The sequence below is a fragment of the Heteronotia binoei genome, chromosome 5, assembly GCF_032191835.1.
Source record: "Heteronotia binoei isolate CCM8104 ecotype False Entrance Well chromosome 5, APGP_CSIRO_Hbin_v1, whole genome shotgun sequence".
Taxonomy (NCBI): domain Eukaryota; kingdom Metazoa; phylum Chordata; class Lepidosauria; order Squamata; family Gekkonidae; genus Heteronotia; species Heteronotia binoei.
In genome coordinates this window covers 100,039,327-100,066,361 of record NC_083227.1, presented here as the reverse complement: position 1 = coordinate 100,066,361, position 27,035 = coordinate 100,039,327, and the positions used below count along the sequence as shown (strand labels likewise).

At 40.2% G+C, this 27,035-nt stretch overlaps 2 protein-coding genes across 3 annotated transcripts in view; one reads left to right on the top strand and one right to left on the bottom strand.

The window, feature by feature from the left end:
• CENPP (centromere protein P) overlaps positions 1 to 27,035 on the bottom strand; it is a 256,588-nt gene that overhangs the window by 215,826 nt on the left and 13,727 nt on the right. For both annotated transcript variants that reach the window (XM_060239891.1, XM_060239889.1), the window contains exon 6: positions 24,730 to 24,826. In XM_060239891.1, coding sequence (XP_060095874.1) covers positions 24,730 to 24,826 — 97 coding nt within the window. The remainder of the gene's footprint in view (positions 1 to 24,729; positions 24,827 to 27,035) is intronic.
• On the top strand, positions 3,807 to 20,232 carry OGN (osteoglycin). Its single transcript, XM_060239888.1, has 7 exons — positions 3,807 to 4,337; positions 4,948 to 5,203; positions 11,607 to 11,697; positions 14,671 to 14,829; positions 16,874 to 17,076; positions 19,129 to 19,224; positions 19,817 to 20,232. The coding sequence occupies exons 2-7, from the start codon at positions 5,006 to 5,008 to the stop codon at positions 19,985 to 19,987; spliced, it is 918 nt and encodes a 305-aa protein (XP_060095871.1). The 5' UTR covers positions 3,807 to 4,337; positions 4,948 to 5,005; the 3' UTR covers positions 19,988 to 20,232.

Here is a 27,035-nt window from a genome sequence, read left to right as displayed (position 1 = left end):
GCCATTTATCAAATTGTTTACTATCCTTCACAATAGGAATAGTTTGAAACAAATACATTATTCTTGGTAGAATATTCATTTTAATTGCAGCTATTCTACCCAACAATGACAAATTAAGCTCCATTTTAACATGTCTTCATCCATTTTACATCATAACTTCTCATAACTATGAGAAGTTACAGACCACACATTTTCAACTTGCTATATGTTAGGATTAGACATGGGCATGAACAGGGAAAATGGAGGGTCATGGTCTGTCCAGTTTGTCTCATCCCTGGTGAGCTCTGAAGGCATTTAAATGCCTTCAGAGCTCACTTCCTCTCCAGCATGGTCAGTTTCAGTGGACTGAAACTGACCAGCTCTCCCTTCCCTTCCTTTCCCCAGCTGGCCCCCTTCAGTGGATTGGCTGCAGAAGCAAAGAGGAGGAATCTTAAAAGCCTCCCCAATCTGTCTTCACTTCCCCAATTGGCCTGCTCCTGCAGGCCTGCTGGGGAAGCAAAGGGGAGGGGAGTGAAACTGACCCGCCCAACCTTCCATTTCCTCTAGCCACAGCAGGTTAGCTAGAGACACCAGACAACAGCTGCAAGGCTAGGGGAAGGGGGTGGCATTTAAATGCCTCATTCATCCTTTCCCCAGCCAGCAAGCCCTGGCAAGCCGGCTGGGGAAGTGAAGAAAGATCAGGGAGAGGTCTCACTGTGGGCTCAGCTGGGGTTTCCTGGTTGAAGCTGGACAACTCAGCAGAGCCCACAAAACAGCTGATCCTGTGTGGGAGATTCCCCATGGGATCAGCTGGGGATCTGAGGGAAGGCAGCTTGAATTTTCTTCTCTCCCAGGATCAACTTTCCCAGGAGCTCCATGGCTAAAGGGCACCTGGGGAAGCCAATCCCAGGAGGGAAAGCAATTCAAGTTGCCTTCCCTTGGCTTCCCCAGGAGCCCTGTAGCTGCAGGGGGTGCCTGGGAAAGCCAAGACTTGGAGGGAAAGACCACCTCCCCCCTTCCATGGGAGGTTCCAGAGATTTGGGAAGGTTTGTGAGAGGCACAGTCTCCCAGGAGCCATGAACTGGCCTGGTTTGTGTTTGAACTGCAGTTTGTGGTTTGGTTCATGCCCATCCCTAGTTAGGATGAATTAGAGGAACAGCAAAAGAGAATAGGGCTTTCAATAATTACCACTTGCACACAAAAGCTTATACCCAAAATTAAACATTGTTCATCTTAAAGGTGCCACTGAACTCAGACATTGTTTAAGAATTATCACACTTATTATAAAGTATATAATGTCCGTAACAATTGTCCTTAGAAAACATTCACTAACACTCAAGAACAAATGAAGAAGAGATTGGATTTATATCCCACTCTTCACTACCCGAAGGAGTCTCAGAGCAGGTTACAATCTCCTTTCCCTTCCACTCCCCACAACAGACACTCCATGAGGAAGGTGGGACTGAGAGCTCTGACAGAAACTGCTCTTTCCAGAACAGCCTCTGACAGTTATGACTGACTCAAGGTCACTCCAGCAGTTGCATGCTGAAGAGTGGGGAATCAAACCCAGTTCTCCCAGATAAGAGTTCATGAATTTAACTGGCTCTCCCATGGAAAACTGGGAGGTTCAGGGAGGGTTCGTTCCTTCCCTTCAAGCCCTGGCTTCCTCAGGCATCCTGCAGCTACGGGGCTTTTGGGGAAGCCAGTTTAAACTGTGGGGCACCTGGGAAAGGCAAGGGAAGGCAACTTGAATTGCTTTCCCTCTCAGGATGATGAAAAGATGAAATAATAGACCATTGATGTGAGATTTTACTTATTACAGGCTTTATTTACATATTTTATTACGATCATACATTAGCAAGAACTGACACGCTGAGTCATTAGTACAACTACATATAATACATTTTCAAAATCATTTTCATAAATATATATATATATATATATATATATATATATATACACAGAGAGAGAGAGAGAGAGAGAGAGAGAGAGAGAGAGAGAGAGAGATGCTTCTAGACATCTGAACAGCAAATTAGCGTACAACTTAATAAAGATATTTTGACATATACAAACGCCAAACAGCAATAACAAGCTAAGTTCACAGGGTCATCATATGTTTAAATTTAATTGGGGGGGAGAGCAAAAATTGGGAGACAGATGTGTAAAAGTGTCCTCCTAAGTTGTTATGCTCCATTTGTCAGCATTCTTTTCTTAGGGACACATTCCAATATATTGCATTGCAGTCACTATTCCAATATACCATTCCAGAAAATACATAGGATATATAGCCTTTCTTGATGGGAATACATATTTGTCCCCAAGTGCCATCGGCCAGGACTCAGGCGGCCTGCCTCTTCCCCACTGGAGAGTCCACCTCAAAACCCCAATGCGAAGGCTGGACACCCCAACATTGCCAAAAGAGCCTCTGGCTTACCAGCAGAGCCAAGTGGCTGGCCTGGAGCCAAAGGAGCCCAAGTCCAACCAGCAGCCCTCCGAAGAAGTCCCACAATGACCTGGACCCACTGGTGGGAGCACCCACGGAGCAGACCCCCTTGTCTGGGAGAGGCGGTGCAACAGTCCGACAGTTGGGGCGAGGGGACAGCCACAGCCCCAACAAGGGGAAATAGTGTGGCGGGCCAGACAGAAGAATGCAGAAGAGGCAGTCTGGCCTCACAGCAGCTCAGGAGCAGGCGTGCATACCTCGGAGACCCCACCTGGGCATCTGGGCTTAAAAGCAGAGGTGGGGTAAGAGAGAGGGGAGAGTCCTGGAAAGGGAGGGGTTACAGGGAAGGAATAAAAGGAGGCCGATTGGGAGAGGTCGAGGAGGAGTGGAGGCTGATACTGACAGGAGGGAGGGAGGCCAAAAAGCGTTGGGTCAGGGAGGAAGGTCTGAAGGGTGACATAACCTGACCTCCCATTCTGAGACTTTCTGGCCTGGTGGCAGGGGCCGGTGTAAGTCCTGGAAGGTGACAGTGGCTCAGGGAAACCCCCCCCCCCAGGGCAGGGGGACCCTGACAGTATGTAAGGACTGAATGAGTTTAGCATATGTAATGAGATAAGAAACCAATATCCCTGTCGAGTCAGGGTGTGTATGTTTGTTCCAACTGTTGTAATAACTTGTAATTCAGAAATTTCCCTTTCCATTCTGTTCCTGAAGTTCCTTTGCAATGAAACAGATACTTTGAGGTCACCCACTTAATGTCCTGGAATGTTGAAGTGTTCTACAGGTTTCTGCGATTCCTGCTCACTGGGATAGATTGCAAATGTACTGAACTAAAGCATCCACCTCCACCTGCAAAGGTGTTAAAAAACAGCTGTTTCAGATTTCTGGCTTTTATTGGGAAATAAACATTTTTCAACAGCACAGCTCCGGGGGGTTTTTGCAACCCTCCAATTTAAAATACTCAGCTGATACATCTTCTAGTGACCTAACTAAAAGTAACATAATATCAGCAAACCACAAACAGTTCCAACACTGCTGCATTCAATATAAAAATGTTGTTTGTACATCTGGGTTTTGTTTATTTTTACTTTCTGAGTAAACCAACAAAGAATTTTTTGTTTGGGGTTTGTTTTTTCTTAAAGAGGCATGCAATGATGAGAACATTTCTCATAACAGGACATAAGACTTAATGACACTCCTGATGAAATGCCTTAGTATGCATTGTGTTTCTGCCTCGAGTTGTATTCTAAATAAAAGTACTCCAGTATTTTGTAGGATGAGGTATCAGTTTGGAATGCTAGACAGACTTCCAAAAACTGCAAGCATTTCTAATTCTTACATTGCTAAGGAAAGACGCTGAACTCCTCAGTGAAGTTTATTCTGCAAAGTTTGAGCTTCTTTTGTATGCACTTGAATTGCAGTGCAGCATTTCATTGCTCCAAGTGACTAAAATGGAATGTGAATGTTTCAGCTCTACAGACATCTGAAACAGAAGTCAGCTTCTTTGTCTCCCATTAAAACACTAAACTTAATGAAAACCACATGCCTTTTTCTTGTCTTTACTGCCTGAAGCTGAAGTTGATCCATCATATTTTTTTAACAATAAGAGCAGCTAGGTTAACATATTAATCGGGATCTGCTTCCATACGTCACTTGCACAAGACTGACTTACCTTGAAACACTTATTTTTTGCAGAAGATTGCATTCCAGGATATATTACCTCTTGCTCCAGGAAAGAATGCTGGCACATAGTCCCTCTCTACCCCACAAAGTATTTTAAAGCCTGTCAATCTTTATAGTAGTATTTCAGTCAGTTGGAAATAACCCATGATTTGTCTAAACATTTGGAATTAATGGATAAAAAGAAGTGATTGTATTTAGAATACCATAGAGGAGACCTCAATCAACTAAAAAGGTAGGTTTTCTTCAAGAACTTATTTTAATAGTAAATGGTTTTGTCTTACTGTTATAAAACTACAGTTATATGTACTTTGTGTATATGGTATCAACATTACATACCAGCCAAGTATAATATTTTCCCTTGATAGAACTTTTGCTCTTAAATGAATTCACATGTCTATTTTATTTTTATATTTCAGAGCCAATGTATTCAATAGATTTAGAATATAGTGATTCTGCTATAGAAAAATAGGTCTTAATAAACCTTTAAAAATATACTTTTCATTCCCAGGCTAGGCTCAACTGAGCCCTGCTTCTTCTTTTAACTATTTATTTACCATACAAACCAGATCTCAATTTGTTTTATAGACATTCCTATCAGCACTCAGATTCACAAAACATATTCTGCAGTTATCAGCTTTTATGTGAAAACTTTATGCAAAAATGGTTACATTACTCACTATTTTAAGATTATTTAATTAATACTCTTAATTATTTTAAGAGTATTTAAATCTAGAACTCTAAGAGTTAATACTCTTTCCATGTTCCTTTTGCATTAGAAACTGCTGCCAACTAGTCTACTAGGCTTTAAATATTGTTTTGACAGATTGCTTTTTCCCCTCCAGACACAAAGAATTCATTCTTCATAGCCCTTCCAGCTCAATACAAGCTTGATCTTTTGAAATGAAGACTTTGAAGCAGTTTGTTTTCTTTCTCCATTTTTTTATGCCTGTGGTGAAGTTAGCACCACCTAACCAGCAGTCTGTTACGTTTTATGACTATGGACTGGCCACTCTTGAAGACACTGTATTTAAGCAGGAGTATGAAGACACAATATTTAAGAAAGATGAAGACCAACCACAGGATGCAGTAAAAACTAAGGTATTTTCCAAGTTATATTTTACTTTTCCCATTATGCAAACAAATAGTCTAGGCATGAGTACATATTCCATGGGTAGATATAAAAGCAAACAGAATAGTAAAACTATGCAAGATGATCCAAAACAAGACTTTATAAAGTTAAATTTAAACCATGTTTCTTTTAAAGCAGCAGAAGGCAACAGACTCTAAGAAAACATATGAATATGCAACATGAAATCCAGGTGGACCACAAACAGTACGAGTCAAAGTCAGCCAAAGTTTTCTTGCAAGACTGGAGGTCCATTGTTTTTATTCCTACAGTACAAGTTCCCTGTTATTATCACCATCACATAAAGTGGCTTCTCTAAATTAATACACAGCAAAATCAGTGTAGTCCACTGGATAAGTATGTTTTGAACATATTTGGGAAACTTGTTGCCTTGAAGTCATTTTATAACCTTGGGTTAGTGTCTCCCAGTCTGAGACCCCATTTGAAAAATAAGAATTCTAGAGGTCTATTTCATGGGCAAATTTGGTAAAAGTTGCATATTATATACAATCTGAATTATGATCTTCAGTAATTCTGACATATGATCTTCGTATTTTTAACTAAAACAGAATACTGTACCCATTACGAAATATTACTAAATGTCCACTACATTTACTTTTAAAATAAACAGTACAAACTTGCAGATTACTGCATCGCACGGTGGCATCTCCCAATTTTCATTATTTAAAACTAGCTTCTAGAATTCTGTTCTTTCTCTGTAACACTCACACACTATACATATAGAAAACCTAGTGTGACTTACAACCTGATAATAGTGTACTATTCCATTCAATATTGAATGGAAATAGTAGGCTTACAGTGCAATCCTAAACAGAGTTATATCTTTCTAAGAACACTGAAGGTTAACTCTATGCTCAAGAAAGTGAAATATGTGACATTTTTATGGTTATGCATATCCTTACTTAGCAAATGGATACTTTTTAGGAAAGTTATTAGAAAAGTTAGTTAATAATGCAACATTAAGAATGGCCTATAAATCTTTATCACCAGTTCCTTTGTTTTTGATTAATGTATGAATCTATGTTTTAGTCATGGAGATACTGTAGGAAATTCCATCCAATACAACTGAAAAGAACTGAGAGAAGAGGGAAATGTGGAATGTGAAGTTCCTTGAAGCTACAGACAAGGGTGCTCCTCGTTAACCTCTCCTGCCCTTGGGACAAAACCCAGCCCTCAATTTACCATAGAGCTGGGTGATCTGAAAAAGGTCGGAAGTCCTCTAAAATAAAAAGTCCTCAAAATGATCCATAACTAGCTCTGGCAGTGTATTAGGCCTTTCCTCTGGTTACCTGTGTTATAACTGACATCCAGATCAGCGAACTCATATGGAATCTGACCTATCATGCTATAGGGCTCATTGTAAGACCTATGAAACAATGGCGATGGCAGCAAAGAAAGGTTACTTCACTAGGACTGTATCATCAGCTAGCTCATGTTCATCCCAGTTATTCAAGATAGCTCAATATCTGTTGATGCTTAAATCTTAGCCTCTATTGTCCTAGAAATAATTAGTTGTGATACTTTTGCAAAATATTTTGCTAATAAAATATTAAAAATACACTCTGATCTGGATATCAGTTATAACACAGGTAACCAGACGAAAGGCCTAATACACTGCCAGAGCTAGTTATGGATCATTTTGTCCCAAATTCCATGATGAATGTGGACAAGATCCTGGCATTGAACCCTGAATCCTTTCCTATCCCAGCTGCAAAAATCATGTAAGAATTAGCATCTATTATAAATCAGTCAGTAATTCAGTCAGTAATTCAGTCAGTAATTCAGTCAGTAATTCCCTTGGCTACTGAAAGAGGCAATTAGCTGTCCACTACATTAAAAAACTTCCCTACATGAAAATTATGTGGTCAATTATTGACCAGTTTCTAATCTACCCTTTTTGGGCAAAACAACAGAGAGCAATAGCAGGCCATCTCCAAGTCTTCTTACGTAACTCATCTACTCTAGATGCTTTTCAAATGGGCTTCATGCCAGGCTATGAGACAGAGATGGCTCTGCTAGCTATAGTGATGACCATCTGAGTGTAGATAAAGGTCGACCCTCTCTGTTGCTCTTATTGGATTTATCTGCAGCCTTTGATTCAGTAGATCATGCCATCTTGTTGAGGCACAGGATGGCAGAAGCAGCTATCAGGGGATGTGCATTGAACTGGTTCAAATCATTCATTCTGTTATGGATCGGACTCAAAAGGTGTCTATTGTAAACTGATTGTCATCAGTGTGAGACCTATTTTGTAGGATTCCACTTGGCACAATTTTGTCCCCTATGTTTTTCAATCTCTATTTTAAGACCTTAGGACAAATCATTCATAATCTTGAAGCTGGTTGTCATCAATATGCTAACAAGAGTCAGCTCTAAATATCCTTATCTAAATCCCCTAGTGGTGCAAAAGAGGTCCTGAATCACTGCCTGGCTGTGGTAGTTAAATGGCTAAAAGTGAACAAATTAAAACTAACCTCTGAAAAGACAGAAGGAATGTCAGTTGGGAAGGAGGAGGTCTTGACTGACACTGTTCTCTCCACTTTTGATGGAGTTTAACATAGTTAAAAGCCTTCGGGCTATACTAGATATAGCTTTATTACTGGAAAAGCTGCAAAAAATTACTTCTTCCAACTCAACCTAGCTCATAAGATGGCCCCTTACCTTAATACACCTGGATCCATGCTACAGAAACATTATACTAGATTACCATTAACAATAGTCAACTCAAAATCAGCTCAGAAACTCCAGCTGGCCCAAACCTGTTGTGGTTGCCTAGCAATGGCCACTGAGGGCATCCATTTCTACAGGCTTACCTTATATCATTTTAGCCAACCAATGCATATTACTCCCATCCTGCAGGCACTCAATTGGCTGTCCATTTGTTACCAGGTTCCATTGAAGGTATCGTTTCTTACACACAATGCCCTTCATGGCCTTGTCACATCTTATTTATGGACAGCCTCTCTCCCTATGCTCCACCAAGACAGTTTCATTCATGTCAGCAGGGCTTTCTGCAGTTGCCTGCCTGCAAATGGACAAAAACAACAACTGCCCATAGACATGTTTTCTCAACTGAGGTTTCCGCCTTGTGGAATGGCTTGCCCAAGGAGGTCAGGGAGGCTTTCACTCATAGAATCAGAGTTACTCTTTCCATCCTCCTGTTAGAACAACAGCAAGCAGCCAGGCCTAGGCAAGTCATGCAAGCCAGGTGGTAGCCCATGGGTTGATACTGGGCCTAGCCCAGATGAGATCTCCCTCAAATGCCAAAACAGCCCTGGAAATGGCCCTGCCCCCTCCCTTGCCTTTTATTGAAAGAAACCAAGCATGGAATGCTGGCAAACTGTTATGTTTGCCTAGAATGGCCACTGAGGGCATCAGTTTCTACAAATCCACCTTGTATCATTTTAGCCAACCAATGAAGAAGAATTGCAGATTTATACCCCGCCCTTCTCTCTGAATCTGAGACTCAGAACGGCTTACAATCTCCTATATCTTCTCCCCCCACAACAGACACCCTGTGAGGTGGGTGGGGCTCAGAGGGCTCTCACAGCAGCTGCCCTCTCAAGGACAACCTCTGCCAGAGCTATGGCTCAATCCAAACAATGGCTCACCCAAGGCAATTCCAGCAGGTGCAAGTGGAGGAGTGGGGAATCAAACTTAGTTCTCCCAGATAAGAGTCCATGCACTTAACCACTACATCAAACTGGCTCTCAATGTATTTTTATATATATATTTCAGGTTTTTATGCAAATGTAGGATGTTTTCAAGTTGTAGAAAGATCTATTTTGTTCATTCACAGGTCCAATCTCTGGTTTAAAGTATTCTCAAATTTTGCAGGGTTGAGAATTAGAATATTTTTGTTAAAGGTGTAAGTGTATCAATGAAAAGAACAGGCATGTAGATGAAATCAATAATTATATGCAACAAATTTGAATATCATTTTCCTGTATCATTTGCATATCATAAAATGGATCTAACCCATTCGCAGTAAAAAAAACCCTGAGAGAATAAACCAATTTGCACAAATTAGCAGCCTAAAATATGACAGCAACTAGCCCCATCCTAGTACACAGACAGTTTCATGCAGAATACTTTTCAAATATCATAGGTCCCTGACCATTGAAGGCTTTACAGTCATGGCCAGCATTTTGAACTGATCCCAGGGAAAAAAGTGGAAGCTAATGTGGATCTTTTAATACTGAGGTGATATGAGTGTTGTGGTGTGTTGTTTTTAGCATTCGCCATGGTGTTTTGAGCCACTTCTAGTTTTTGACAAAGCTTCAAAGGCAGCCCCACAAAGGCAGAGCACACTAAAGTTACCCATATCCTGTAAAAGCTTAGTAACTATGACAGGTCATTTCTATCCAGAATCTTTACATAACATCTGAGGACCAATTGTATGCAGAAACCTAAACAAGCACTTGTAACAATCGTAAGCCTTAGAAAAAGTTTTGTTCACAACTTTGTTTTATGCTTCTATGTAAAACAGATTATTCGCTAACATTGTATTCCTTTTAACCACACTCAAAACCCAAGCAAAAGGTTCTATCAGTCCATTGTAATGACTTTGGACACCATACCTCTCTCTCTCTCTCTCTCTCGGCTTGACTTTGCGAACGAAGATTTAAGAAAGGTGCAGTAGTCCACGTCTGCTGCAGGCTCGCTGGTAGCTGACAAGACCAATGCGGGACAGGCAGGTCCGGCCACAGTGGCTGCAGGGAAAAGTCTGATTTGGGGTTGGTGCTGTAGCAGTACGATTCTTCCTCAATCTCCTTTTGTCCTCAAGACCAGCTATGCGTGCGTTCTCAAAGGAAGAGACAGCCTGCTGGATGGTGTGCCTCCATGCTTTGCAATCTGAGGCTAGGTCAGACCACTGGTGATGGTTAATGCAACAGGTACCAAGGGATTTCTTCAAGGAGTCCTTAAACCTCTTCTTTGGTGCCCCTCTATTTCGATGGCCGGTGGAAAGTTTGCCATACAGGACAATCTTGGGAAGGCGGTGGTTTTCCATCTTGGAGATATGCCCTGCCCAGCACAGCTGCGTCTTCAACAGCAATGCCTCGATGCTTGTAACCTCCGCCCGCTTGAGGACTTCAGTGTTGGTCACAAAGTCACTCCAGTGGATGTTGAGGATGGTACGAAGGCAGCGCTGATGAAAGCGCTCAAGGAGTCGCAGATGATGACGGTATAATACCCACGATTCGGAGCCGTAGATGAGGGTTGTCATCACAACCGCTTTGTAAACATTGATCTTTGTGCCCTTTTTCAAATGCTTGTTGCTCCACACTCTTTTATGCAGTCAGCCAAATGCACGGTTTGCCTTTGCCAGTCTATTATCAATCTCCTTGTCGATCTTGGCGTTTGAGAAGATGATGCACCCCAGGTAGCTGAACTGCTGGATTGTCTTCAAAACTGATTCACCCACAGTGATGCAAGGAGGGTGATAATCCTCCACCTCTTTGGAAATTTGTCCTTTCACTGACAGCTTTGTATCATTATGTTGTGTCATCATGTATGCTAGTGTGACCTACAAAGACAGCCTATCACTCCACTGCCAAAACAATGAAGTGCGTGAAGAGAAAGGTCAGATACAGTTTCCCTCATCCCATTAGATGTCTCCATATAATGATGATATTATATGGAGAACTGCACAGTCAATTATCTGTCCAATCACTTCAGCACTGTGTTCTAGTTTTACCCTCCCTGCTACCTACCCTAAGTCATTGTTACAATATTGAGTCTCTAATTAAACGACTGGAATAGCTATGAAATTCACATGCATATAATAGTTACCCATGTATCATTATGCTGCCATGCTTTTAGGGTCTCATTCCGAATGCATGAAATGTGCTTCTTTCATGCATTCTGAGTGAGACCCTAAAAGGGTGGCAGCATGATAGATGGGTAACACAGGCCACCTGTTGGGATAATAGATGGAGGGTGGTGCATTACTAAGCTCTCTCCTTTAAATAGCAAGCTAACCATTCTAAAATAAGTTTATAATTGTATACTATAATCTTTGTTATTAAATGTAAAAAAGTGGTACTCATTTTACCTTACAGACTCAATCATATCTAGCATTTGCTATTAGAGCCATGCTTTCTCCAAAGTAGCATAGCAAATGTTATGGTACCTTCCATTTACTGTCTATATTTAGTGTGAAATATCACTCAAAGAGCTGCTATATCTAGTTAGTCTTGCTAAACATTAAAAAAAAGAATGTCTCATATTTTTTTCAAATACTCATAAAAAATTTCTAAAAATATGCTTTTATTGAACAATATAGGCCTGGTCATTGCTATACTGAACAATAAATTAATACCTATAATGTGTTTTTAATCTCCAATGTAAAAGGAAAATAATGGTATCATCATTTCCCATGAAAATGAACTACAAGTCCAGAGAGATGAAGAAGCACCTGAAGTTTCACCAACAAAAGATGCAGGTAAGTTTTCACCATATGACAATCCCATCATAGATATAATAAAAGACTTACAGGTGGCTCGATCCTCAATTTTTATTGGAAGTCGTGGCTACCACAGGAGTGGACTTACACTCTGTTACCACTCCCCCATCATCGGATAGCCTTGCTGTGACCCGCCTACTGCCTGCCCTGTCAGGCCAGAACCCCATCAGTCAGCCTCTGACCTCTGATGAAGACAGTTGTCTGCTGAGAGATTCTCCTGGAGCCTTACTGATTGCAACTGCCTTTCCTAAATCCATCTCCCCGCCCCAAAACAACGCTGCCACTGTTTTGCCGCCTCCAACGAACACTGCCCACCAAAGCTGCACTCACCCAGTACGCTCCCCCTGCCCCTGCTGTTTGGGAGGTGAGGTATTTATATTTATAAATATGCCAGAAAATCCTCCTTATAGGGCAACATTCCACCTCTTTGTTTACAGCACAGTGTGTGGTTGAATCCAGTGTGAACTAATATCATGTGGCACACATATTTGCTTAAGTAACATTGAACATCATTTAATAACTATATATATGGAAGCAAACTCTGACAGAAAAGTTACATCTCTTCAACAGAAAAGGAATGTTCCATCACAATGAGGGGAGAGGCGGTTCAGCAGAGCAGATAAACAGGTTCTCTATATTCTATATACTCAAGCCCCCTTTTCACCTGCAAATAGTCTTCACTCTTTCTATTCAAATTAAGCTACGGTGAGCTGCTTGCTTTAAGAGGCAGGAAGCCATTTAAAGGCTCCTTTTCACTTCCCCCCACCTGCAAGTGGGAGGGGGTGAAAGACAAGCTTCTAATGGCTGCCTGCGCTGCCTGTCTTCCTTTCACTTCTCTGTCTCTCTGTCTTCCTATCTTCCCCTTTATTTTATTCCTTTCTTCCAAACTTTAACGTAACTCTCACTTCATTTATTCCTCTCATTCTTTCTCTGTCTTTGTCTTTTTCTTTCATTCTGTCTATCTTCCTTCTCCTTTTTACTTCTCTCACAGGCCTCATTGTAGTCACGAGCTCACAGGAGTGGAGTTCCAGAGCTTTAAATTTTATTGTGCTCTTTTCTTAACCCCCGGTCCCCAAATACTTGCTTCCGGGCTCCATTGTTCAAACCCCCTGTGAGAATTTTGCTGAATGCTAAGATTTAAAAACTTTCTAATATTTTCCTCCACAACATATAAAGTAGACAGATGGAAATCTTCATCATGCTGCTGTGGCCTCATAGGAGAAGGTAATTTTAAAAGTATGATGGGGAGTAAGATGACAATTATAGTTCAAGAAGCATGTTAAAGTAGATGCTGAGCTGATATAATTTAGAACACTTTCCGGAGATGTCAAGGGTGTGTGGCATATGGAAAGAGTTATGCAAATGAGTTATGCTAATGAGCTCTGGCACCTCTTCTTTTACAAAATGACCCCTGCTCTCTCTCTCCTTCCCCACCTCTCTTCTGTTCTTTCTCTCATTCTTTCTCTGTATCTTTGTATTTCTATCTTTTTATTTCATTCTGGCTGTGATCACACACACTAAATAATGCACTTTCAATTAGGGTTGCCAGGTCCTATTCAAGAAATGTCTGGGGACTTTGGGCATGGGGTCAGGAGACTTTGGAGGTGGAGCCAAGAGGCATCAGGGTGGAGCCACGAGGCATCGGGGTGCGGCAAGAAGCAAAGGCGAGACAACAAGCATATTTGAATTGAGAGCCAGTTTGGTGTAGTGGTTAAGTGCGTGGACTCTTACCTGGGAGAACCAGGTTTGAATCCACTCCTCCACTTGTACCTGCTGGAATGGCTTTGGGTTAGCCATAGCTCTGGCAGAGGTTGTCCTTGAAACGGCAGCTGCTATGAGAGCCCTCTCAGCCCCACCCACCTCACAGGGTGTCTGTTGTGGGGGGGAGAAGATATAGGAAATTGTACGCCACTCTGAGTCTCTGATTCAGGGAGAAGGGCAGGGTATAAATCTGCAATTCTTCTAATTGAATTGCAAAGGGAGTTCTCGCCATCACATCACACACCTTTTAAATGCCTTCCTTCCATTGGAAATAATGAAAGATAGGGGCACCTTTTGGGGAGAATTGGACCCCATGGTCAAATCTCTTTGGAACTTGGACACTTTTTTTGAGGAGAGGCACCAGATGCTATGCTGCAAATTTGGTACCTCTACCTCAAAAAACAACTCCTCTAGAGCCCCAGATACCCACGGATCAATTCTCCATAGGGAATAATGGAGTACCCAGCAGACATTTCCCTTCCCCCCACACTTTCTGATGACCGTGAAGCGGGGGAGGACCTCCAAACTGGGGGATCCCTTGCCCCCACCTGGGGATTGCTCAAAGACGTATATAGCAAACCAACAGAGTAACGTGGTAATGGAAACCGGAAAGAAAGCCCGTAGGCATCCACGTAAACAAAACCCCATATTTTCCAATTATTTTATACAATCAAATATCCTCATAGAATCATACAATACCAAAAGTGCAAATATAAGACACACCCATACACGAAGTCCATATACTTATAGCAACAGTCTATTTCTTTGGAATAAAAATCCTTGTAATTGTGCCTTAAAGCTGGGACTCCGAGACTTGGTGTGATGAGCCGTGAAGGTGAAGCCCTGTGCTCCAAATCTTCTTGTAGCCAGTATAGAGATGACAAGCAGCAAGGCAAAAGAACGCAACAGGGATGCACTTGATGCCCTGTTTCCAAATAGGCTTCTACGAGCTTCAAAACATTTTTAAAACTTATGTGGGAGACCGCTCCAACTATTCTGCAGACAAAGACGGCTTATATGCACATATAAGTGTGCACTTCCTAAAAATTCACTTCCTAAAAGTTCACTGTCATTTTTTCTGAAGTGTGCTTGCGCATGAAAGCTTGTACCTTGAATAAAACTTAGTTGGTCTTAAAAGTGCCACCATTTTTTTCAGTTTTCTGCTTACACAAAACATCCATATGCTTTCAGATTTGCCTACTTGTTTGCTCTGTGCTTGTTTAAGTGGTTCAGTTTACTGTGAAGAAACAACTATTGAAAGTGTTCCAGTTCTGCCAAAGGAAACAGGCTACCTTTATGCACGATTCAACAAAATCAAGAAGATCAAAACCTCTGACTTTGCTGAAATTCGTAAGTACATATTTAGAATATGACTTATTTAGAATTTAACTGAGTAATACTGAATATTTGGATGAATAATATACATTGGCTATTTTCTATAAAATAAATTGCATATCATTCTAAATATTTTATTTGAATTTCCACGCAAGCTCCCAAGATGATTATAACATAACAGAATGAGTAATGTTAACATCACAGGTCTAAGGTTGCTAGGCCCAGTCTGGCAGCCAGCAGCATGAGACTGAGGCTGGCCCATGCTGCAATATGTCACTTCTCTCTAGTAACTGGTCAAAACTCTAGTGTAAAGCCACAGAGTTTTGGGCAATTGCTAGAGATGACTGACATCAATTCTAGGGGGATTTGGAAGTCCTTTCTATGAATTGCCAAAAACTGTTTGGTTTTATCTTCAGACAATTTCTAGAAAGGCATAGCATCACTTCCAGGTTTTTCCAGATGTGACATCATGCCAGCAGCTGACTGTACTACCAATTAAAGATGCTTATTTTGTGGGTACACAAACAAGGACTTTTTCTGTGGCAGCCCCACAATTATGGAACAAATTCCCCAATGAGGTGCACCTTGCCCCCTCACTGCCAGTCTTCAGGAAGCAGTTGAAGATGGTTTTATTTAGGATTGCATTTTGATTGATTTGGTTTTTTATATCAGCAGTCTTAATTGCAGATTTTAAACTGATTTTTATGGGTTTTATAATTATTTATGTTGTCTTTTTATGTTTTATTTGTATTCTAAGCCATCTTAAGTCCCACAAGAGAGAAAGGTGGATCATAAATGTTTTAAATAAATAAATAAGTATACTGTCTGAAATGTTCAATAAAATTTACAGCCCTTGCTGAGGCAGCCCAGTTACCAGGAAATCCTCCCACCATGTCGTACCATGGCAGCCTGTGAAAAGATCAGGGGGGACGGAGAGATATGATGATCTTCAGTGATACCAGGTTGTGTTTTAAAGGGGTTGAGTGTACTAGGGGTCAGGGCTTTTAACCATCAACACAGACAGGACCTTTTCACTGGTGAGTAATATGGGCACAGTATTTGTGTACATGAGTGGTGTACTTGGTCAAAGGCAATGGCTGTGCCATTGACATAAGAATACAATTTGCATAGTGGTACTACAGGTTCAAGTTTTATTTTATGGGATAAATGTTTTTAGCATTATCGTAAAATGGAGCTGTTCTGCCAGGTCTTCAGTTGATGCAGTGGACAACTAATTGGTGGGCCTTTGTGCCACGGCCACTCATCTTCTGTTCATGAGCACATCAATATTGAGTAAATACGGCTTGGTCTGGTTCCATTTTAATTATTCCAGCTATGGGAATATATAGGAATAACAAAATTTTATGCTTGCCATCTTTTAATTGTTTAACTTTTGGATTGTTTTATAATGATATTGTGGTTGTTTTTGATGTTGGATTTGTTGTTACCTCTCCTGAGGCCACTTGTGGGAGGGCTAAAAATCTGAATAAATAAATATTATTATTATTGATGGCTAAATTTAAGTTATATCATCAATTTAATAAAGAAACCAGTCAACAAACCACAATTTGAATATCACAGCAAACTACAGTTATCGTACACCACAGAAAGGAATAGGATAATGAGTCTGAGAAGGGAGGGATACCTTCCCCATGAGGGTTCACCCAGTTGCCAAACCACAGTTTGGTGACTGGCTCTGTCATGTCTGAATAGAGACAGTATCTAGCTAGCAGAGAAGACTAGTTAAGATATTGAGCTATAAATCAGGTTGAAATCTTGCCTCTACTGTGAACTTGCTGGGTAGAATCACACAAACCAGTCTCAACCCTGTCCCCTGCTACATGAAAGTAATACTTACATAAGTTATGGTTTTGTAGTAAGAATTATAAGAAGACAACCTGAGAAAAACTTTGTATTTTAAAACATAGACACCTTTATAAATATGATTAAAATGCAATACATTCTACATAAATATAAATTTTAAAAATTATATTATGCTCTGTTTTAATTGCCAACTATATAACATTTAGTATTATTATTTTGCATGTTTCTTTTCAAGCCACCCTAAGAAGAATTGACTTTACTGGAAACAATATAGAAGAAATTGAAGATGGGGCTTTTGCAAAACTAATATTATTAGAAGAACTTTCACTTGCTGAAAACAGGCTACTCAAGCTTCCAGTTTTGCCTCCAAAGCTAACTACCTTTAATGCAAACCAAAACAGAATTAAAAGCAGAGGAATTAAAGCAAATGTTTTCAAGGTAACAGAAGTATCCAAGATAGCAATTTATCCCTGAGTACTAAATATTTAAGACTGACATTGATACGTCAGTCATAAGTATTTCAAAGGAATCTGCCTTTTGGTAACTACACCTCAGTTTGAGCTCTTAACCAAAGGGAAATATTACATGTTAGGGGCAGCATCCAGTTACACCAATACTAGGATTGGTAAGACAATCTTTAGGAATAGGTAAAAATTCCTGTGGTTGAGATGGAAAGTACACATTGAAACAGAAAAATAAAGATACGTTTAGCCTGCAGCTTTTGATGAGGCATGCAAGTAAAAGTTTAAAAAAATCCATCACATATGTTCACTGGATCAAAATTTGTATTAGTTGCCTTACTTATTCACCATGTTGCTGTTTCCATCCTGTGCAAGTTACTGGCTCCTTTACTTCCTTTTTCATGTTTCTGACTTCTACAACTACTCCTTTCTAAACCTGAAGCAGGGTTCCACTTTCCATCCCCTTCAAAACCTACTTTTTGCTAAATCTTTCCTTGCCAACACAGCCTAATCTTTTCTGACATTTCTCTCGCTTTTGCTCCATTAAAGTCTAATCTTGTTGAATGAGGATTACTCCCAACTAAATAGGAATAGGATCGCAGCCCTAACTGCAGAGCCCTCACAGCCAGCACAGCACAGCCTTGCTGTACAAGCCAATGGGTGGCCCCCAGCCAGTGCAGCACACTCGGCAGCCCACCACCACGGCTGTAACCACCTGGTGCCACAGGTAGGGAAGACTGAGTGGGGGCACTATATATGCAAAAGAAGGCAGAGCCCCATGTGCTCCCCCCCACCCCTGGCTATGGCCCTGCCCTAACTTATAAATGGTATGAGTAGAAAGCATGATGCTTCCATTATCCACCACACTTGCATTGTCCAACATTAAGTGCTGAATAGTAGCATTGAGGAACATTGCTATGGCACTATTATGGACATTTATAATCTTAAGGATCATCACTGGTAATAAATTTGTAACATTTTATAAGGCAATGGAAGTCTCTAATAAATTACTCATGTGCCTGCTGTGAGAACTTTCTGTCCTATTACTGAACTTTCCTGTATTTTATGTTTAAATACAAAGGCATGGAAATCACTTAGCAGTGAGCCATTCCAGAAAAGTGGTGTATTCCTTTAAAAATAATATATACAAAATATACCTTTATTCAGGCAATCTAGCTAACTAAGATCTAAGATATGGTAGCATAAAACTAGACTAATGCATTGCCTCTATATGCACCCATTCTACAGTCACACACAAACTCTTTTCTGTCTTAGACCTTCATATCTGCAGGACCACCTCTCCTCCTATGTCTTGCAATGACAGCTTCACACATTTGAGCAAGGCCTTCTGCAAGTGCCATCCTGCAAATGGGCAAGATCAGCAACTGCTCATATATGCGCCTCCTCTGATGTGGCCCCCATGTCGTGGAATGGCTTGCTTGAGGAATCAGGAAGGTCCTCATGCTTCTTGCGTTCTGCTAAAGCAAGAATTGTTCAGGAGGGCATTTTTATAAAGCTAACAGGGCTATATTATAATGCAACAGTTCAAGAAGGGGCTTTATTAAAGGGAGAAAGACTCTGAACTACATTACTGGGTATAGAGTACATAAATTTGTTTCCTACACATTTTATCTTACTTTATTACATTGTTTTCTGTCTAAATAATTCCATTTTTGCACTGTTAACATAACATGTTTAATACTTATGCTTTGTTTCATATTTCCGTATACTTACTCCTGTTACTTTGCTTGTCATCTTAAGTCTGTTGATTTCACTGACATATTGTGTATCACTAAGACATTGAGTCTCAATAAGAAAGGTGTAATGTAAATAAATTTACTTTTACATAACACAGACTACTGCTCAATAGGCTGAAAAAGTAACCTGATAAGGCAATTAAGAGACATATGGTTCTTGCTAACAGACTGCAGATTCTTTACAAAAAATGTAGATATAATAGTTAAAAATAATATTTCGAAACAGCCTCCATAATTTTCTTCTCTCTCTCTCTCATCTTTTTTCTGTACAGAAGCTGACCAATTTATCATTCCTCTACCTAGCACACAACGCGCTGGAATCTGTTCCCCTTAACTTGCCAGAGAGTCTGCGTGTTCTGCATCTTCAGGTCTCAAAACTCCTTTCTTTAATTGCTGTTGTGCATCCCAAATCAATGCCATTGTAAATTACTGTTTTTAAAATGTTTTACCAATTTTTCTAACTATGCAAAAAGTCACAATACAGGAAATTCATAATTCTCCAGAACAATATAATTATATATATATATATTAACGCAGAGTAATAGGCAAAAGATTTGAAGACTTAGGGTGAATCCAGACTAATGTTCCCATATGCACAAGGATGGCTACCCATGGAGTGTGGTTTTCTTACCTACTTCCTCTGACAGCAGCCCCAAACATCTCTCCAGCCCTGTCTCAGGAGAATTCCCTATGCCCCTAAGAACAGGATTCCAGGGGCATTTCAGGAGGGGGAAGGCAGGAAAATCACACTCTGCGGGCAGAAACTCTTTGTGCCCATGGAAATGTCTAGTTTAGATACTAACCTTAGATTAAGACGCATGAATTGTCCCAGTGGAAGTATTAGAGAACTATGCTCTGTTTTTGAACTAATATTTATACATATGAAGTACATATTACTCAAAAAGCATATCTTAATTAAGTTTGGATGTTCACAATTTTCAAATTGACTTGTTTTTACAGTATAATAATATAACAAGCATCTCAGATGATACCTTCTGCAAAAACAACAAAACACGTTATGTTCGTAATCGCATGGATGAGATACGAATGGAAGGGAACCCAGTCATCTTGGGAAAGTACCCCAACGCATTTATCTGCTTGAAAATGCTGCCTATAGGTTCTTGGTTTTAAATTGCTAATGAAACTGGAAGTGGTAAAATGTAGGTTAAAATGGCCATTTATATCACTGTTTTAATGTATCTCCATGTTAGTATCTCCCCACACATATTCAGACCTTTTAGCAGTTACAATATATTTAGATCTACCTAAAGGAACTGGGCAAAGTAACACCTTTTGATTTAATAAGCTTGAGCCTTTTTTAATTTCTATAACATAGATTCAAACATGAGACCAGTAAAAATATTTTATGCATGGGAGCCAACCCTTTTATGTGAATGAAATGAACAAGAAAAAAAATGCTAACACTGCAAGAGGACTAGTTTGCTCATTAGACAGATTTGTCATATTCTTATAAAACTAACAATACACTTGCATGATATAGGAAGCAAACAATAGAAATATAGGAAAATACAGAGAGCTGAAATTGCTTAACTAAAGCAAGTCTGTTTCATTTCCTTGTGAAGGCATATAATCTGTACTTAGTATACTACTGTATAATAGTGGGCAGGTCCACAAACAGTAGTAAGGGGGTGATAACACACACACACCCCTTCTGTGTAATTAGTAATTTTCCAAATTGTTGGTTGTAACATCACTGTGATTGCATTAAAGGGAGAAGATGGTTGTGAGACCATGACTATTGAAGGTTCAATTATCTCAGGCTAGACATAAAGTAGCACTGGAAAGGGAAGCAGGTATAAGCATTAAGAGAACACAGAAATAACATAGGAATATATAGGAGCCAATGTGAAAGGTGCAGGATGGGGAGGGAAGAAGCAGTACAGACGATTATGAACTAGAAAGCTTTATCCAGTTAATGTACTAGTGACGAGTGCATGGGACAGAACATCTAAACATTTAAGAGGGAACACTGCCTCACAACATCTGAAAGTGATTCTGATCCTACTGAAAGTCAGCAAGGGCTATTTATTATCCTTGCAAATACAATGATATAAACATCTGAGAAGCCATATGGCAATATTAAAGTTCATCTGTTTAATACCAATCAAATTAACTACTGAAATAAAACCGATCAACAAGTCATAGACATGAAAAATGCTCAGCTTCAAAGGCATATTTTTCATTATATGGTTTTCAGAAAGGTGATAAATCAAAAATGTTCATTTTAGCAACTCATCATAAAACCACTGAATTATGCTACACTTCAACAAGGACATCGAAACAAGTTTTTCAGATCCATTTAGAATGGACAGATCTTCTGAAAAGGAGTGCTAGCCATTTAAGAAACACTGAATACATCCCCAAGAAACTTAAGTAGTACTTAGCATTAGGTGACAATCTTATGCACTTACCTGCTTCAGACCGGTTGTTGATCTGGTCACTTAGGGAGTTATTCAACAAATCAAGTTCACAACAAACAAATCAATTTCACCATGATAATCAAAGTGTTCGTGCCTGCGGTCCAAAGTCTTCTTCAGAAGCACCTTATTTGTCAATAAATTATGATCATGCGCACTCTGTTTTACATTTGATTGTTGACAACGTATGACATTTTGATATAACTATGCTACTTTAATGTAATAGACCTCAGTTACATGATGATTTTATAAGATGTGAAAACTTAAAATATTACTGTCTTTGAATTTGCTAGCATTTTTTGTTTTGTTGTTGTCATTGTCATTTTTTGTTTTGTTGTTGTCATTATTTAGAACAGGGGTGGGGAACCTTTTTTCTGCCAAGTGCCATATGGATATTTATAATATCATTCATGGGCCATAAAAAACTACTAACTTAAAAAACAGTGCTCCTATGAGGGAGAATGATTCAGGCCAGCAAAATTAATGCAAATAATTGTTTTTCTATTTGTAGTCATGTGGGAAGAACCTAATCTGGCACACACGCACACAGATCTGACCCACCGCCCTAGGCAAATGCCTAGGTCCAGGGCTTTTTTGTAGAAAAAGCCCAGCAGGAACTTAGTAGCATATTAGACCACATCCTCTAATATTTGCATATTAGGTCACACACTCATTAGCATATTTGGCCACACTATCTGGGATAATGAAGTGCAAACTGAACTGCGACAGTAACTTTTCCAGGCCCTGAAGCAATTCTGGCCGGCCAGCCAGGCTCCAGGGTGGCTGCTGCACAGTACATCTGGGCCCTGTGATCCCTGCCTGGCCCTGGGGAGACTGCTGTACAGCGCAGCTAGGCCCCACGATCCTCGCTGCCTAGCCAGGCCCCAGGGAGACTGCCACATTGCTCAGTTTGGCCCAGCAATCCCCGAGGGCCACACCAAGTGACCTCAAGGGCCGTATGAGGGACAGAGATTCCCCACCCCTGGTTTAGAACTCTAAATGCCTGACAAAACAAGTTGTCCTAAGAAAAAAAGAGTTAGGCTTTTCTATCCCCTTTCTAAGTGTCTTGCCTTATGTGGCTGACCATGATAGTGAAGTTTTGTTTCTATTACCTTTCCCTTCCCAAAAGAATGGTACCACTTTGTTCTGTCACCCATCACCTTTTTCTATTTTTGCTGCTTTCCTTTCAGCTTACTGGAAATATATGAAATCACAACATATTCTTTCTTCCCTTTTCCTATAACCTAATTTGACACAATTGCCCATTTTACCAACTCCATCATGATATACTAAAACCACTGTGGTGCCTTCAGAAAAATCAGCAAAAGTCATAATAAAACTCTCGGTCACTAATCTGAGGATGACCCCAAAGTGAGAGTGTCTGCGAAGTATTTCTCACAATTCAATACCAGAATACTATGTTGATCTCTTGTGGAGGAGGGTAATTGGGTCTAGAACCTTAGACCTTTCAGAGTATAAGTCTACAACTCAAGGTAACATTACTCAAAGATGTCCACTTGCTTTTTGAATTAACTGTTATTCTTGCAAGCATTCTTACATTCTACAGTTCCCAAGTCTGATTGGCTCTCTATTCCAGCATTCTGCTATTGATTGCTTTCTGTTCCAGATCAGTCACCCAGGTCTTCATTGTATCCCATATTCCTGTTCACGCATTAATAAAAGACAATAGAGCTCGTCCTTTTAAACCAAAGTACACAAGCACATGAGCTACCTTATACCATCAGACCATTGGTTTATCAAGGTCAGTATTGTCTATTATGACTGACAGGATCTCAGGCAAAGGTCTTTCATGTGACCTATTGTCCAATACATTAGCTACGACCGTTTCTCAAAAGGTCTGTGATCTGGTTATGGTGATCAATATTTTGATATCATCCAGGTTAGATTACTACAATGTGTGCTACACGGAGCTACCTTTGAAACCACCCAGAAATTCCAACTGGTCCAAAATGCATCAGACAGGCTAGCATCAGGGGCAGGGAAAATCTATTGAAAAATCTACACTGGCTGCCCATTTGTCTCTAAGCACAATGGAAAGTGCTTGATTAGTGGCAGATAATGGGAGGAGGTGGTCTTTCAAGTAAAGATCCTCTTCACAAGGCCTCCTTTCTGCATCCCTGCTTGGAGAGATGAGGTGGGAAGCAACCAGAGAAGTGGCAAACAACCTGTGAAATTCCCTTCCTTTTAAAGTTCATCTGGCACCTGTTCTTTTTTAAGCATCAAGCCAAAACATTTCTTTTTATCCTGGCTTTTATCTAAGAGTTTGATTTTTAAAAACTAATTTTCAGCTTGCCTATTTACCTTTCTAAACCACTTTCCCCCCAAATGGAGCCCTGAAGTGGCTTAGATCACTAACTGTCCACTTTTCTGTTTTATCTTCCTAACAGCCAGGGCTTTTTTTGAGCAGGAACATACAGGAATGCAGTTCTGGCTAGCATGGCATCAGGGGGTATGGCTTGATATGCAAATGAGCTTCTGCGGGGCTTTTTCTACAAAAATGCCCTATGCTAAACAATGGTGATGTCAGGGGGTGTGGCCTAATATGAAAATGAGTTCCTGCTGGGCTTTTTCTACAAAAAAGGCCCTGCTAACAGCCACTCTGTGGGGTACACTAGGTTAAGTGAGTGCCTGGTCCAAAGTTACCAAACAAGTTTCTGCAGAAAAGTAGGAATACAAAACTGGGGAACCCAGATTCTAAGGCAACATTCTCACCATTACACAATGCTACTTCTAGGCTGCTAAAAAATGATGCTGTTTTATTGGCTGGGTTTTCAATAGCTTGTTAATTTTTTTATAATTTCATGCTTTTTATTATTTTATCATGTTTTTTTTTGTAAGCTGCCTCAAGCAAGGTCTCTAAAGTGGCAGCTTATCAATTTTATAAATAAACATGTCATGGGAGCAGAGCTATAATGCCAATAGTAATATTTTCAAATAGCCCAGAAGAAGACAGCACCCAGCTTAATCTGAAGAACATACTCCTTTTCATTATCCAGATTACTATGTTCTTGACCAAACTATTGTTCACTTACATCATCATCATAACATCCTCCGAAAATAGCTGTAATTAAGTTATTTAACTCCTTCCCATCTCTGCCATGTTATAATTGATCTTTTCAGAAGACCCCCACAAATTACTAATATTTTATACACATTTCTGCTTCATATAATTGTAGATGGTGAAAGGAACCAACTCTCAACCAAGACGATCGTAAAATGTTTTGAAGCACCATCTCATTCTACAAGCAGCAGGTGTAAATTTGTTACTATTTTACCCAAAACTCTGTACACAAATTATGAAATGAAATACATTAAATCAGATGCATTACTGCTCATTCTTTTTGCTTATGCCATAACTCCATCAATAACATTGTAATAGGAAGGTTCAGAGAATGTAAGATTTGAACATGCTACCTTGAAATGGGCTAGAGTACATTTCCGATATTCACACCACTCAGAAAAACAGGAGAGGCTTTTGAAAAACAGCAAAAGATTTCCACTTTCTTCAACCCTAGAAAACAATGTATGAGGTTTTGAGGTGAATAATAGTCTTTCTTTGGTGAACACTTCTTTCTAGGTTAGTTTTACAGAATTTATGTTGGAAAGAACCTTCCACATAATACTACTTCTGTAATCTGTACAATAAAAGATATTTGTTTTTCAGAAATAGTAACTATCAGTCTGAATATTTAAATTAGGGATGAATTTTAATGGAGGATTCCATCTTGGAAGGCCTTATGTGCTTCCTCTCCCATCCCTCAGAGTTTATCTAGCCAGACTGTTTAGTTACGTATTCCTGAGATATTATGCAATAATAATATTACTATATAATTCAATAAAACCATCATAACCAGTAAAACCACTAACAACAACAAATAAAAGCAGAGGCAGTCAACATTTTAAAAACCTTTCAGATTATAAAAATACAGGAACAATATAAAATACACCAACATATAACTTAGCAGCAAGTTACAAGTACAAGCAGTTAATTCCAAACAAAAAGCAGAGGCATCAAATGGGGGGAGGGGTGGATGACTAATCAAATCACCCTACTGATGTGAAATATGAAAGCTTTGCAGTATTCAATTGAAACCAGATGTGGACACTATTGATAGGCTTAAATCTGAGATGATTACTCAAGAAAAGCCAAGTTAAAACACTTCACAGTACCAAAAAGCAACTTTGGGAAGAATTATGTCATGAGTAGGTTTGCTGCGATCATAAAAAGCAGGCAAATCTAACATGAACTCCCAAGTGTCCATTTCCAAAAATATTTGTACCATTTACACATTACTTTGAATGTAATCATGAAGTAAATCTACCACATGAATTCCATCAGGTTAAAAGCTGCCAGAATCATACAAATGTTTCAGTCTCAGCACGAACCACATGTAAATGAACACATTGGTCTGAATCCATCCACACTAAGAAAACACCAAGGCACTTGCATTTTCCATTTACTCAAAAAGTGCCCAAGGATGGCCACAGGCATATATGTCTTTAAAAGGGCAATAGAGAGATGTATGGATAGGTCTATCAGTGGCTACTAGTAATGATGACACAAAGGAACCTTGACATTCAGAGACAGGAAAACCCTGAATACCAGTATTAGAAGGCAATATCAGGTAAAGTCCTCAGCCTCTCAGTTCCCTTGTTGGCTCTCCAGGGTAACTGGTTGGCCACTCTGTGAGATATTATGCCAGCTAGATGGACCATTAGTCTGATCCAGCAAGGCTCTTCTTATTTTATTATGCTGTACTTGGTAGACCAGCTCCAGAATTTGGTACTGGGACAAAACTGTTTAGCCCCATGGCATTTAAAATATAGGGTCCTATCTTTAACTTCCTTTGACTGATTCACCAACTGAAACAGTCCTCTCTTGAAAAGCAGGAGTTGGCCACAACTGTTCATGCTCTTATTGAATCTAGGTTGGAATACAATGCATTCTACATGTGGCTGCCTTTGGTGACAGTTCAGAATGTTCAACTGATTCACGATATAGCAGCTAGGTTGCTATCAAGTTCAAGTTACAGGGATTACATCTCAACAGCTGTAAAAGCTCTCCACTGGCTACCAGTCAGCTTCCAGATAGAATTCTAAGTGCTATTACTTATAAAGCTCTACGTCAAGGTGGGGAATCTCCGTCCCGAGGGCCGTATACAGATAGATTGCTGGACAGATACATAGATTGCCATGTGGCAGCCTCCCTGGGGCCTGGCTGGCCAGCAAGGATCATGGGGCCCAGCCGCGCTATGCAGCAGTCTCCCCAGGGCCCAGCAGGGATCACAGGGCCCAGATGTACCGTGTGGCAGCCTCCCTGGGGCTTGGCTGGCCAGCCAGAACTTTTCCAGCAGGACCTGGAAAAGATACTGTCACATTTCAGTTTGCACTTGATCATCCCAGATGGTGTGGCCTAATATGCTAATGAGTGTGTGATGTGGTCTAATATGCTACTGAGTCCTGCTGGGCTTTTTCTACAAAAAAGCCCTGGACCTATACATTTGCCTAGGGCAGTGGGCCGGGTGCGCGCGCGTGTGCCAGATTAGGCTCTCCCCACTTGACTTCAAATAGAAAAACAATCATTTACATTAATTTTACTGGCCTGAATTATTCTCCCTCAGCGGAGCACTGTTTTTTAAGCTGATAATTTTTTATGGCCCGTGAATGATGTTATAAATATTCATATGGCCCTTGGCAGAAAAAAGGTTCCCCACCCCTGC